Genomic DNA, 13,453 nt, shown 5'->3' on the forward strand with positions numbered 1-13,453 from the left:
GTAATGATACTGGTCTGTACTGGGATTGTATGACTGATCCACAGAGTGCCTTACTGTAATGACACTGGTCTGTACTGGGATTGTATGACTGATCCACAGAGTGCCTTACTGTAATGATACTGGTCTGTACTGGGATTGTATGACTGATCCACAGAGTGCCTTACTGTAATGATACTGGTCTGTACTGGGATTGTATGACTGATCCATAGAGTACATTACTGTAATGATACTGGTCTGTACTGGGAATGTATGACTGATCTACAGAGTGCCTTACTGTAATGATACTGGTCTGTACTGGGATTGTATGACTGATCCACAGAGTGCCTTACTGTAACGATACTGGTCTGTACTGGGAATGTATGACTGATCCACAGAGTGCCTTACTGTAATGATACTGGTCTGTACTGGGATTGTATGACTGATCCACAGAGTGCCTTACTGTAATGATACTGGTCTGTACTGGGATTGTCTGACTGATCCACAGAGTGCCTTACTGTAATGATACCGGTCTGTACTGGGATTGTATGACTGATCCACAGAGTGCCTTACTGTAATGATACTGGTCTGTACTGGGATTGTATGACTGATCCACAGAGTGCCTTACTGTAATGATACTGGTCTGTACTGGGATTGTATGACTGATCCACAGAGTGCCTTACTGTAGTGATACTGGTCTGTACTGGGATTGTATGACTGATCCACAGAGTGCCTTACTGTAATGATACTGGTCTGTACTGGGATTGTATGACTGATCCACAGAGTGCCTTACTGTAATGATACTGGTCTGTACTGGGATTGTATGACTGATCCACAGAGTGCCTTACTGTAATGATACTGGTCTGTACTGGGATTGTATGACTGATTCACAGAGTGCCTCACTGTAATGATACTGGTCTGTACAGGGAATGTATGACTGATCCACAGAGTGCCTTAGTGTAACGATACTGGTCTGTACTGGGATTGTATGACTGGTACACAGAGTACCTTACTGTAATGATAATAAAAACAGTAATAAAAGGAGTGTGTGTAAGAACAGACAGACACAGGATAATTTCTTCCTGCTTTATAGTCTTATCAGTCTGTGCTGGTATTAATACTAGTCTGCAGGGCAGCCATCAGGGGGGGACTGTGGGGACTGGTGTCCCGGATCCTTACAGAGAGGGGGGCTCACCCCTGGCTCCTACCGCCAATACCTGTAGAGCTGCATCAATCTGTGAATCAACAGCAGGCTGGTGCACAGGGAGGACTACTTAAAACAAGCCTTATCTGCCCATCAGCTCTCTGTGAACCGTTCCAATAGGTCCGCAACACTCCACCTATATATAACGTCAAAAAGTACAACATCACATAGGGGTGGAGCAGTGCGGCAGAATCTTTTTTTTTGGGCGAGATGGGCCCTGTCTATTTTGTCAGTCACGGTCCCCACAATTTCTGATGGCAGCCCTGCTAGTCTGTACTGAGATCACATGAACCATAGAGTACGCGAGATGTAGTTATGTGTGAGGTCACAATACCTCCCTCCCCCTACATCCCGCTCCCTTACAATCCCGACGGTCACAATACCTCCCCCTACATCCTGCCCGCTTACAATCCCAACAGTTGGCATGCCGACTAGCAAGGACTATTCCCACTTGAGGGTGTCCACGACACGCATAGAGTCGGAATAGAACCTGTGCCGAGTACAGCTTGCCACCGAGCACGCAGTGTGATGAGTACAGCGAGTCCGTGAGGGGCTTGTTGCGCTCGCCATCTCGATGCCAGGATTTCTGCGTCAGTATGGTCACTAGCAGTCTCCTGACCGCCAGTCACGCATACCCAACCCGAGTACGCCATAGTAATTGTACTGCTATGCACAGGGATTGTGTATCCAAACCACAGAGCGATGTATTGGAATAGTACTGGTCGGTACAGGGATTATAGGACACATCCATAGAGTGATTTGAAATGGTATTATTCTGTGCTGGGATTGACGCTGGTTTAAACTGGGATTGTATGACTGATCCATAGAGTGCTTTATTGTAATGATAATGAAAACAGTAATAAAACGAGACTGGATAATAACAGACAGACACAGGATATCATTTATTACTGCTGTAGTGTTAGTCTGTGCTGGTATTAGTACTAGTCTGTAAGATCATATGATCTATAGACATACCCTCCTCCTTTTTGGCAGGTACAGTACCTTTTTTGTGTGGTCTGTACCGATTTTTGGCCCTCCAAACTTCCATTGAAAGTATAGGAAAAGGCCCTTTACCCGTGGCCAGGTCCGCTTTTCGAATTTGTACCAATTTTTATGTGTACATTGGGGGTAATTCCGAGTTGATCGCAGTAGGAAATTTTTTAGCAGTTGGGCAAAACCATGTGCAGTGCAGGGGAGGCAGATATAACATGTGCAGAGAGAGTTAGATTTGGGTGGGTTATTTTGTTTCTGTGTAGGGTAAATACTGGCTGCTTTATTTTTACACTGCAATTTAGATTGCAGATTGAACACACCCCACCCAAATCTAACTCTCTCTGCACATGTTATATCTGCTCCCCTGCAGTGTACATGGTTTTGCCCAATTGCTAACAAACTTGCTGCTGCGATCAAATCAGAATTACCCCCATTGTTGGAGGGTATGTCTATAGAGTGCCCCATAGTAATGGTACTGGTATGCACTGAGATTAAGGGGGGTATTCAATTAGCCGCGAAGAGACATCGGGAGTAAAAACCCCCAATGTTTCTTTGTTTTTGCGGTCGGGCTATGCGATTAGTTCGTCCGTTAAAAGGTGCATTTTCACCTGGAAACGCACAGGTTCAGTGAAACCTGTGTGTTTTTGGGTGAAATAGCCTCGTTTTCTGAGGAAAACAGGGCTGTTATCAGGGATTTTGCTTCGCCTGACGAAGGCAGATAAAACAAAATCACCAATAAAATGCAGCACGCGCTGGTTTACCGGGGCTAATTAGATAGCCCTCCCAGCGATATTTTTACACCCGCAATCGGTGCGGGTAATTGAATATTCCCTATCATGACAGAGCGATGTATTGGAATAGTACTGGTCAGTACATGGATTATAGGACACATCCACAATAAAGTGACTTGAAATTGTATTATTCTGTGTTGGGATTGATACTGGTCTGTACTGGGATTGTATGATGCACAGAGTGTGTTATTATTGTATCTATTTTGGTCTGCACAGGGATTATATGACTGAACCCCAGAGTTCCTTATTGCTATACTGGTCTGTACTGGGATTGTAGTATGATGCACAGAGTGCGTTATTGCATCTATACTGGTCTGTACAGGGATTATATGACTGAACGCCAGAGTTCCTTATTGGTATATTGGTCTGTACTGGGATTGTAGTATGATGCACAGAGTGTGTTATTGGATCTATACTGGTCTGTACAGGGATTATATGACTGAACCCCAGAGTTCCTTATTGCTATACTGGTCTGTACTGGGATTGTAGTATGATGCACAGAGTGCGTTATTGAATCTATACTAGTCTGTACAGGGATTATATGAATGAACCCCAGAGTTCCTTATTGGTATATTGGTCTGTACTGGGATTGTAGTATGATGTACAGAGTGTGTTATTGGATCTATACTGGTCTGCACAGGGATTGTATGACTGAACCCCAGAGTTCCTTATAGCGATACTGGTCTGTACTGGGATTGTAGTATGATGCACAGAGTGTGTTATTGGATCTATACTGGTCTGCACAGGGATTATATGACTGAACCCCAGAGTTCCTTATAGCGATACTGGTCTGTACTGGGATTGTAGTATGATGCACAGAGTGTGTTATTGGATCTATACTGGTCTGCACAGGGATTATATGACTGAACCCCAGAGTTCCTTATAGCGATACTGGTCTGTACTGGGATTGTAGTATGATGCACAGAGTGTGTTATTGGATCTATACTGGTCTGCACAGGGATTATATGACTGAACCCCAGAGTTCCTTATAGCGATACTGGTCTGTACTGGGATTGTAGTATGATGCACAGAGTGTGTTATTGGATCTATACTGGTCTGCACAGGGATTATATGACTGAACCCCAGAGTTCCTTATAGCGATACTGGTCTGTACTGGGATTGTAGTATGATGCACAGAGTGTGTTATTGGATCTATACTGGTCTGCACAGGGATTATATGACTGAACCCCAGAGTTCCTTATAGCGATACTGGTCTGTACTGGGATTGTAGTATGATGCACAGAGTGTGTTATTGGATCTATACTGGTCTGCACAGGGATTATATGACTGAACCCCAGAGTTCCTTATAGCGATACTGGTCTGTACTGGGATTGTAGTATGATGCACAGAGTGCGTTATTGGATCTACACTGGTCTGCACAGGGATTATATGACTGAACCCCAGAGTTCCTTACTGCACTGATCAGCCTGTAATGGTAAGTGCATGGTGCCCGGATGTTGTTTTCTGTGATCTCCATTATGTCTTATTATTTTTTTCCATTCTGTTGGTTAAAATAGAATTATGACCAGGGAGGATCCTCCAGATTGTGCCCCGGAGGAGAACCAGCACCCCCTTGAATTCCAAAGTCCCATCCTAGAGAAACGGAAAAGGCCAGTGGTTCACCACTCAGCCCCGGCTCCGCTCCCTAAGGATTATGGTAAAACCATGTGAAACACATGAAAGCAATGACATTCCGCCTGCTGTGTATCATGCTGACAGCTATGTCAGAAAGCGCTTGTCTCTCTGTGACAATGTACAGCCATTAACCCCTATTTCTTTCTCCCCTACCCTCTTATCCCCACCACAGCATTCACATTCTTTGACCCCAATGACCCTGCGTGCCAGGAAATCTTATTTGATCCAGAAACTAGTGTTCCTGAATTGTTTGCAATTATCCGACAATGGGTCCCGCAAGTCCAGCACAAGATCGATGTTATCGGCAGTGAGGTACATTCTGCGGGGTCATTGGCTAGGATCGGGTGTGGGGGGAATTGGTAATTGTATTACACATCAATGGGCATAATTCTGTTTTGCAGGCAATTATAAATGTGGAAAAATTGAGTGATTCTTAGCAAACTGCGCATTCGCCGCAAGCTGCATCTGCATATTTGAGTAGGCGCAAGTCAGCCGTCCATCTCAGTCGCTTCGCTCTTGCGCCTGGATGGGTGCCCCTGGGTGATAACGGGGTGTGTGCACAAAGAAAACATTTGCAGAAGGCATGTGCAAGAGTTGCGCCCTATTCTAAACTGTGCAGAGAGCTGCCCGATTTTATTCGGATCTCCTGCCCATGGAGAGGGCTTTTGCAGATGCTGATGGCAGTGATGTTGGCTGCTCTTGTATGCAGAAAGCATAGGGGGCGGGACGGTCGCATAGATGCATCAGTCTCAGAATGTCGGCGGATGTTCTCATGGGATTCCGATGGCCCTGCTCCAGCCCAGGACCCAAGTATTTGGGGTTTAGGTAGAAATTCAGATGTGTCCTTTAGTAATGTTGCTTCAGTCGCACAAAATAGCCCCTCTCGGCGTGCCAGGTCCTGTGCGACTCGCCCGCGTCCAGCGTCGTTATCATTCACTATGGGGCTAAATCAGACCTGATCGCTGCTGTGCGTTTTTGCACAGCGGGCAATCAGGTCTGAACTGCGCATGCGCCACAGTGCGCATGTGCATGCCTGAGATGCTATCGGCCACTCAGCCCAGCGATCGCCTCTGCCTGATTGACAGGCAGAGGGGTTCGCAGGGTGGGAAAGGGTGGGCCGGCGGCGTTTGGCCACCGTTTTGGGGGTGCGGTCCGGGCAACGCATGCGTGCCCAGACCATGCGGGGGCGGGCCGCGGCGTCTGCGCTGGTAGGGAGCTACTCCTCAGATACAAAAGCGCTTTTGTACCTGTGCGGGGGGTGGAGCCAGACATGCGGGGCGGACTAGCCCTGTGCCGGGCGTCCTCCCGCATGTCTGTGAAACTGATCGTAGATGTGCTAAATTTAGCACATCTACGATCAGGTCTGAATTAGGCCCCATGTTCCTTTGATTCACATGATTACAGCATTGTTTGGCGGGATGTAATGGCGTCCGAGATCGCCAGAGCTGCGAGATGCTGACCGATCGCGGATGTTTTTCTAAAGGGATAATCACTTACAAGGCATGGTTTTTCCTTGTAAGTGGTTGCCCCTTTAAAAAAGTCAGAGATCAACTGGCATCCCGTACTTCTGGCGATCTCGGGCGCCATTACAACCCACCGCATAGGTGACAGAATTGCATTGCTAGCTTACACTGATCAGTGAAAAATGAACACAACATATGAGCAATTAGCTGAACGTATTCTTTAAGCTGATGTCGTGTCTTGAAGACCAGGTGTAAATATTATCCTGGTGACCTCCATTTCTCTGGCAGATCTTGAACAGGGGCGGTCACGTGAATGACAGGGATGGACTTACAGACATGACCTTATTACACTACGCATGCAAAGCTGGAGCACATGGTGTGGGTAATGTATCAGCCATCCGTGTACTCTGTCCTGTACATTAGGAACACTGTATGTAATGTATGCTGGGTTCCGGATGATAGGGCGACCTCATATCGACAACATACCTTAGGTCGACAGGTACAAAAGGTCAACGTGGTCAAAAGGTCAAAGAGGTTAAGGCAGATTCAAATGGGCATCATGACAATGGCTGACACACATATGGGGGGGTCATTCTGAGTTGATCATAGCTGTGCTAAATTTAGCACAGCTACGATCATCTTCCCAGACATGCGGAGGGACGCCCAGCACAGGGCTAGTCCGAATCGCATGTCAGTCCGGCCCCCCCCAACCCCCCCTTTCCCCCGCACAAGTACAAAAGCATCGCACAGCGGCCATGCTTTTGTATTTGAAGAGTAACTCTCGGCCTAGCACAGCTCCTGCAGCTGGCCGGAAGTTACTCGTCGCTGCCCTGGGTCACGCAGCAGCTGCATGTGACATTACACAGCCGCTGTGGCCCGCCCCCCGCATGGTCCGGCCATGCCTGCATTGGCCAGACCGCGCCGTCATAATGCCCCCTCCCGCCCAGCGAACGCCTCTGCCTGTCAATCAGGCAGAGGCGATCGCTATGTAACGACGGCCTTCGGACGTCTGGCATGTGCCGGCGCATGTGCAGTTCCGACCCAATCGCTGCACTGCGAACAACTGCAGCGTGCGATCGGGTAGGAATGACCCCCAGGGTCAACACGAGTTGTTTTTTTTCAACCTCTTCATCATTTACCATCCACATTGACTATGACTGGGAACAGTAACCTGAGCTAAGGGCAGCGAGGCAACTTGCCTGAAGTGTGGTGAGTGAAGTGAGCCTCGTGAGGGTACACGGTTCACTAATTAGGTTTACACGTCGTTAAATTTACAAAATGTAACAAAAAAAAAGTATGTAAAACTTTTTTGTGTCGCTCATTCCCATGTCGACCTTTTCACTGTGTCGACCCTTTGTACCTTTCAACCTTTTGGGGCGTCTACCTTTTTCATGTTGACCTACTGACGCTGTCAACTTTTTGTCCCAGTCGACCTACTGCATGTCGACCATATGGGGTTTACCTATTGACCGTCGACCTATTTCTGATCGACCCAGTGATCCACATCCAAGTATATTCTTCACTATGCTGCATGAGCACAGCCTGCTGTTATATAAACTAGTATTCTGTGATATATTGGGGGGTCATTTATCAAAGCTTGGAGAAAGAGAAAGTGGAGAGAGATAAGGTACCAACCAATCAGCTTCTGTCATGTTACAGGCTGTGTTTGAATAATGACCGTTAGGAGCTGACTGATTGGTACTTTATCCCTCTCCAAGCTTTGATAAATCTCCCCCATTATCTGCAGTCAATAACCAAGCAAGTTTGGATAAAAGAAAAAAAAAACAAGATTTCAAAATTGTATAAAAAAACACTGAAAGATTTTAGCGCAGTAAGATCCCTCACTCACACTGCTGTAATCTGCACACTCAGGGGACCCTGCGGCTGCTGTCCGTCTGACCAGTCAGCTTCTCCTGCTGGGGGCAGATGTCACTCTGCGCAGCCGCTGGACCAATATGAACGCCCTGCACTATGCCGCCTATTTTGATGTCCCAGAACTTTTACGCATCTTACTCAAAGCATCAAAACCTAAAGGTGAGAAAACTTCTGTGAAGTACAGTATCCTCAGGAGTATCATGGGAAAGTGCATAGAGATGAAGGAGAACTATTGGGAGTAAGAGGAGGAATAAATGGGAGTAGTATCGTATATTGATATCTGTAGAGGAGGGAGCCGGGGTATTATATAGGATGCTGCATAGAGTTATACTACCGAGATGCTCAATATGATAGATGCGGCGTTACCGTTAGATACAGGGAATAATTAAATTTTACCCCATCTTTTCTCTTCTTGCTAGTGCTAAATTCCACCTGCAGTGATTTCAACCATGGTACTGCCCTGCATATTGCTGCATCTAATCTCTGTCTGGGAGCTGTCAAATGTCTGCTGGAACATGGAGCCAACCCGTCTGTCAGGGTGAGACACCTCTGGCAAATGTCCCTTCTTCTCTGTCTCCTCTCCTGCTACTGTACCAGCATTGGTTGAATCATGGGAAATAGGCCTACCATAGCACGTGACAGGGTTCAGGGTAGTACTTGGTTAATATATGGTGCTAGAACCGTACTGTATTTTAGTCTTTACGTTAAACTGGTTGTCTCAGTAGATCCTGGAATCACATAGCGGCAGCGGGGGAGCGTGCAGCTTGCCCCTTCCTCAGGACATAGAGGTGGGAGTAGTGGTGCACATAATGATGTGACTTTACCGGCTCTCTTCCCTTTACAGAACAGTAAGGGCCAGGTCCCATCGGATGTGGTTCCTGACCCCATGGATATGGGGCTAGACAAGGCCGAGTCTGCCATGATTGCTAAGGAACTGAGGCAGCTGCTGCAGGATGCTGTGCCCTTGACTTGCAACCTGCCCAAGGTCACACTGCCAAACTACGATAACATCCCTGGTAACTTGATGCTGGCATCGTTGGGGTTGCGGCTAGGTGACCGGGTGCTGCTGGACGCAGAAAAGGTATAAATCTTATCACACCTTGCTGATCGGAGCAAATGCGCTACTGCTATAACCAGTATTACACTGTATGTCAGCTCAGATGTCCTCCTAATATAAAGATGAGGAGTGACTGGACATCCTCTGCTATGATATGTTTTCCACACTGGGAACAAGTCAAGTAATAATCAACTCACTTCTGTTTCCTGTGTGTAGGCTGGCACACTACGCTTCTGTGGCACCACCGAATTTGCCAGTGGGCAGTGGGTGGGGGTGGAGCTGGATGAGCCAGAAGGGAAGAATGACGGCAGCGTGGGAGGTATCCGCTACTATGTCTGCCCCCCCAAACATGGTGAGTAACCCCTACAACGTATCCTGATTGTGTGACTGCATCTGGGGTCATCTTTATAGATGAGAAGTCCTCAGCAGAATATGTACAGAGGGGTCCACAGTTACCTCCCAGTTACTCCAGTCACTATTGAACTAGAATTATCCAAAATGCTGAATATGTTGATGGGTAAAACAGGGCAGATCAGGGGTGTTGAAATGTGGGCTAGATACCCACATGCTCATCATTATACACCGACATGCGAAAACTAATTTAGTTTTATGGGGCAAGATATAGGGGTCTATTCATGAAGCAGTGAAAAGTGTGGAGAAGTGAGCCAGTGGAGAAGCATCCAATCAGCATTGAAGTAGCATTTATAATTTGCATACTATACAATTGTACGGAGCAGCTGATTGGTTGCCATGGGCAAACTTCTCCTCAGGCTTACTTCTCCACTCTTTTCACTGCTTCATGAATAGATCCCAAAATGTGAATTAAGGGTTGTAGAGGGTGCAACCTGGTCTTCAGGTGACTACACACTTTTTTTTTTTGCCAGAGAAGCATTTTTTGAGGGTAGATTAATACAGGTCTCGGTCTGCACAGGCAAACACAGTGGGCGGTTGCTGAAGCCTGAAAACCGCCTCCAGTTCAGCCAGCAGCTTAAATCACGGCCACAACACCATTAGTATAGAATATGATTTTGCTAGAGCTGCGGCCACAAAATGCATTATAAATAAGCTTACCATACTGTCTCTTAGAACCGGGACACTTATGATTTACACAGGTTCTGTGGCTAATTAAAACTAGGTGAAATGCAGGCTTGAAATCATCCAGCCACAGAACATGTGCAATTCACGAGTGTCCCGGTTTACAGGGACAGTATGGTAAGCCTAATTATAAAGGACGGAACAATCTATTGCACATGCCTAGTGTCAGCAACTTCTCCTACCAAGTCTGCTGTGTGTGTAGATCTGAGTGGTCAAACAGCACACTGAAACAGAAAGACCAGGGAGCAGCTGCCAGTATGAAGAGACAGACGCCTTACCATGAGGTGGGAGAATGTGTACTTAGAATTCTCAGTTCTGTCTCCTGCTGGTTATATTATGGGATATTTAACCTTTTCTTGACTACATACAGTATGTTATTTATATATATATATATATATATATATATATTTATTTATTTGATACAAAAAGTTCTTTTTTTAGGCTCTCTTCCCTACAGATTACACTGCAGACCAGTCTTACCCAAACTTGATCTTCAGGGAACCCTAAGAGCTTGTTAAGTGCTAATTACGCCTACTTCATGGGCTGGCCACACTCACTCTAAATTCAACCCCTCTCTAGAAATCCTGCGTTTGCCTCTCAAAATTATGAACTGTTTTGCCGCTGAGATTCCTGGTTTCCATGCTTCTTCCACTGTAGATGGGTACTACTGTCTTCGAGGGCACACCAACAATCGATGCCACCTCCTCCAGGCTATGGCCATGCTCTCGGCCAAACACAACGGCTTTCTTTTGCCATTCAGTCACGTCATGTCATGTGTACTACCCATGGTTCCACCTGAAAAAGAAACAGTATCTCAACAAATTTGCATTGTATACCTCAGACATTCACAATGATCAGCCAATAGTTTCAGTGTCACCATCTACACGCATGTTCACTTCCCACATCGTTGAACTTATACCACTTGTCTTTCCACATTCAATATTATTTTGTCCGGTGTGTCTACACAAATCAAATTTTTTTTTTTTCCTAAACAAGAAGGTTGTTCAGATCTTCACTGCAGCTACTCCCAAGTGTAGTTAGATTTCTCTATTCAGACCTACTGTAACATAGTGGGATATGCTCATTTCTGCTGTGATACAATCCTTTGACGAACTCACGTGTTTGGAAAACCAATCTATGGCATACACAAAATCTGGATTTATACGCCGCTTTCCCACAAACCATAATCTTCTCCTGTCTTCAAACACTGTGTGGGTCTATACCAGGCACTTTCTTTCTTATTCAGGACGCTGTTTATTATTTTGTTTCTCCTTTCTTCTTGCTCACCTACTGTATCATACATCCTTCATTACAAAGTGCCCTATATTAGGATGTTATACATGAACTAAGTTTTATGCAGTCTATAAAAGCAGACAATACGTTGTTTGGATCGTTCCATGCGGATTGTTTGTATTTCCAATCCACTGTGTTCCATTAACCTTCCGTTTTATACTTTACTTTCTCACATTTCTAGGAATATTTGCTTCTGTGTCCAAGATCAGTAAAGCTCCAGGTCAAACCCCATCCTCTGTTACTTCCACACCAAAGACCCCACGTATGGACTTCTCCAGAGTGACTGGCAAAGGGAGAAAGGAGAAAAAAGGTGTGTTCATTTTACTACAGCCCCGCCAATACAAATCCAATCTTATGTAACGAAATCAAATAAACAGCCGTTATAATGGAAAAAAAATAATAATAAAATTACACCCTTGGGGGTAAGCCCAGCCTGACGTTTTACAGCTAGCATTCTAATATTTTCTAATATTTTGCTGTACTACTGGCGGCTGGATGCACTTGTTGTACTAGTGGCGGCCGGCAGCACTTGCTATAATATTGGAGGCAGGCAGCACTTGCTGTACTACTGGCGGCCGGCAGCACTTGCTGTACTACTGGCGGCCGGCAGCACTTGCTGTACTACTGGCGGCCGGCAGCACTTGCTGTACTACTGGCGGCCGGCAGCACTTGCTGTACTACTGGCGGCCGGCAGCAATTGCTGTACTACTGGCGGCCGGCAGCACTTGCTGTACTACTGGCAGCCGGCAGCACTTGCTGTAGTACTGGCGGCCGGCAGCACTTGCGGTACTATTGGTGCCTGGCACTTGCGGTACTATTGGTGTCTGGCAGCACTTGCGGTACTATTGGTGTCTGGCAGCACTTGCGGTACTATTGGTGCCTGGCAGCACTTGCTGTACTACTGGTGGCCGGCAGCACTTGCGGTACTATTGGTGTCTGGCAGCACTTGCGGTACTATTGGTGTCTGGCAGCACTTGCTGTACTACTCGTGGCCGGCAGCACTTGCGGTACTATTGGTGTCTGGCAGCACTTGCGGTACTATTGGTGTCTGGCAGCGCTTGCGGTACTATTGGTGCCTGGCAGCACTTGCGGTACTATTGGTGTCTGGCAATTCAGTTTCTCTGTTTTATGTGGTCACTAGCAGCAACACAGAAAAAGTCTATCAGCGTGGGAAGCCTGGACAGAGAGGGGCTGAATATCGACCTGGGGGACCAAGTGCTCGTAGCTGGACAGAAACAGGGGGTAATACGGTTCTATGGCAAGACAGACTTTGCTCCAGGTAAGTCCCATATTGTAAGAGAATGGAGTGGAGCTAACAGGGTATTTAATTAGAGTTATAGGAAGATTTATGAGAGTTTATATGGGGTAACAGGAGCAGTTATAGAAAGGGGTTATATAGATTAATAGGAGGAGTTATAGGGACATGTTATATAGAGTAATAGGAGGAGTTATAGGGTCATGATATATAGAGTAATAGGAGGAGTTATAGGCAGGTTTAATATGAAGTAATAGGAGGCGTTACTGTGTAGGGAGTTGGTGTATAGAGTAATACTCGCAGTTATAGGGAGGTGTTATATGGAGTAATATAATTATGGTGTAATAGCATATGTGGTGGTAGGAGGAGTTAGAGAGTAATAAGATAAGCTCTAAAAAGAGGATACACACAGTAACCGGATAAATTATATGGAGAAAGGAGAACTAATAGTATAATTTATGAAGGGTTATGCTTAGCAGTGATAGGGGTTATATAAAGGAATATAAACACATTTAGGACAAGGATATAAATAATGTCATGGAGTTATTGGTATAATAACGATGCCGGTATGGCCTTCTCTGCATTGTTCTTACTCGATAACCTCTTTCTGTTGGTCAGGATACTGGTTTGGAATTGAACTTGAAAAACCCACAGGAAAACATGACGGTTCTGTGTTTGGTGTCCGATATTTCACCTGCTCCCCAAAATATGGAGTATTTGCTCCGCCCTCCAGGGTTCAGAGGTGAGATTTAGCTTGTACAGTTATTCAGAGCAACATTTAGTATAATGACTCTAAAAGCGGATCGTCACAGGGGA

The 13,453-nt window shown here is 46.0% G+C and overlaps 1 protein-coding gene across 3 annotated transcripts in view; it reads left to right on the forward strand.

Moving 5' to 3' along the window:
* Positions 1-13,453, forward strand: part of CLIP3 (CAP-Gly domain containing linker protein 3) — a 121,115-nt gene that overhangs the window by 62,190 nt on the left and 45,472 nt on the right. For 2 of the 3 annotated variants that reach the window (XR_010183152.1, XM_063937914.1), the window contains exons 3-12: positions 4,482-4,621; positions 4,772-4,911; positions 6,351-6,444; positions 7,935-8,096; positions 8,357-8,475; positions 8,782-9,018; positions 9,211-9,346; positions 11,564-11,692; positions 12,524-12,661; positions 13,256-13,379. Coding sequence is in view for 2 of the 3 variants with exons in the window: in XM_063937914.1 (XP_063793984.1) it covers positions 4,486-4,621; positions 4,772-4,911; positions 6,351-6,444; positions 7,935-8,096; positions 8,357-8,475; positions 8,782-9,018; positions 9,211-9,346; positions 11,564-11,692; positions 12,524-12,661; positions 13,256-13,379 (1,415 nt within the window). In the remaining variant the exon portion in view is untranslated. The remainder of the gene's footprint in view (positions 1-4,481; positions 4,622-4,771; positions 4,912-6,350; positions 6,445-7,934; positions 8,097-8,356; positions 8,476-8,781; positions 9,019-9,210; positions 9,347-11,563; positions 11,693-12,523; positions 12,662-13,255; positions 13,380-13,453) is intronic. The other variant, XM_063937915.1, reaches the window with a different exon arrangement.

This window comes from Pseudophryne corroboree, chromosome 8, assembly GCF_028390025.1.
Source record: "Pseudophryne corroboree isolate aPseCor3 chromosome 8, aPseCor3.hap2, whole genome shotgun sequence".
Classification (NCBI taxonomy): domain Eukaryota; kingdom Metazoa; phylum Chordata; class Amphibia; order Anura; family Myobatrachidae; genus Pseudophryne; species Pseudophryne corroboree.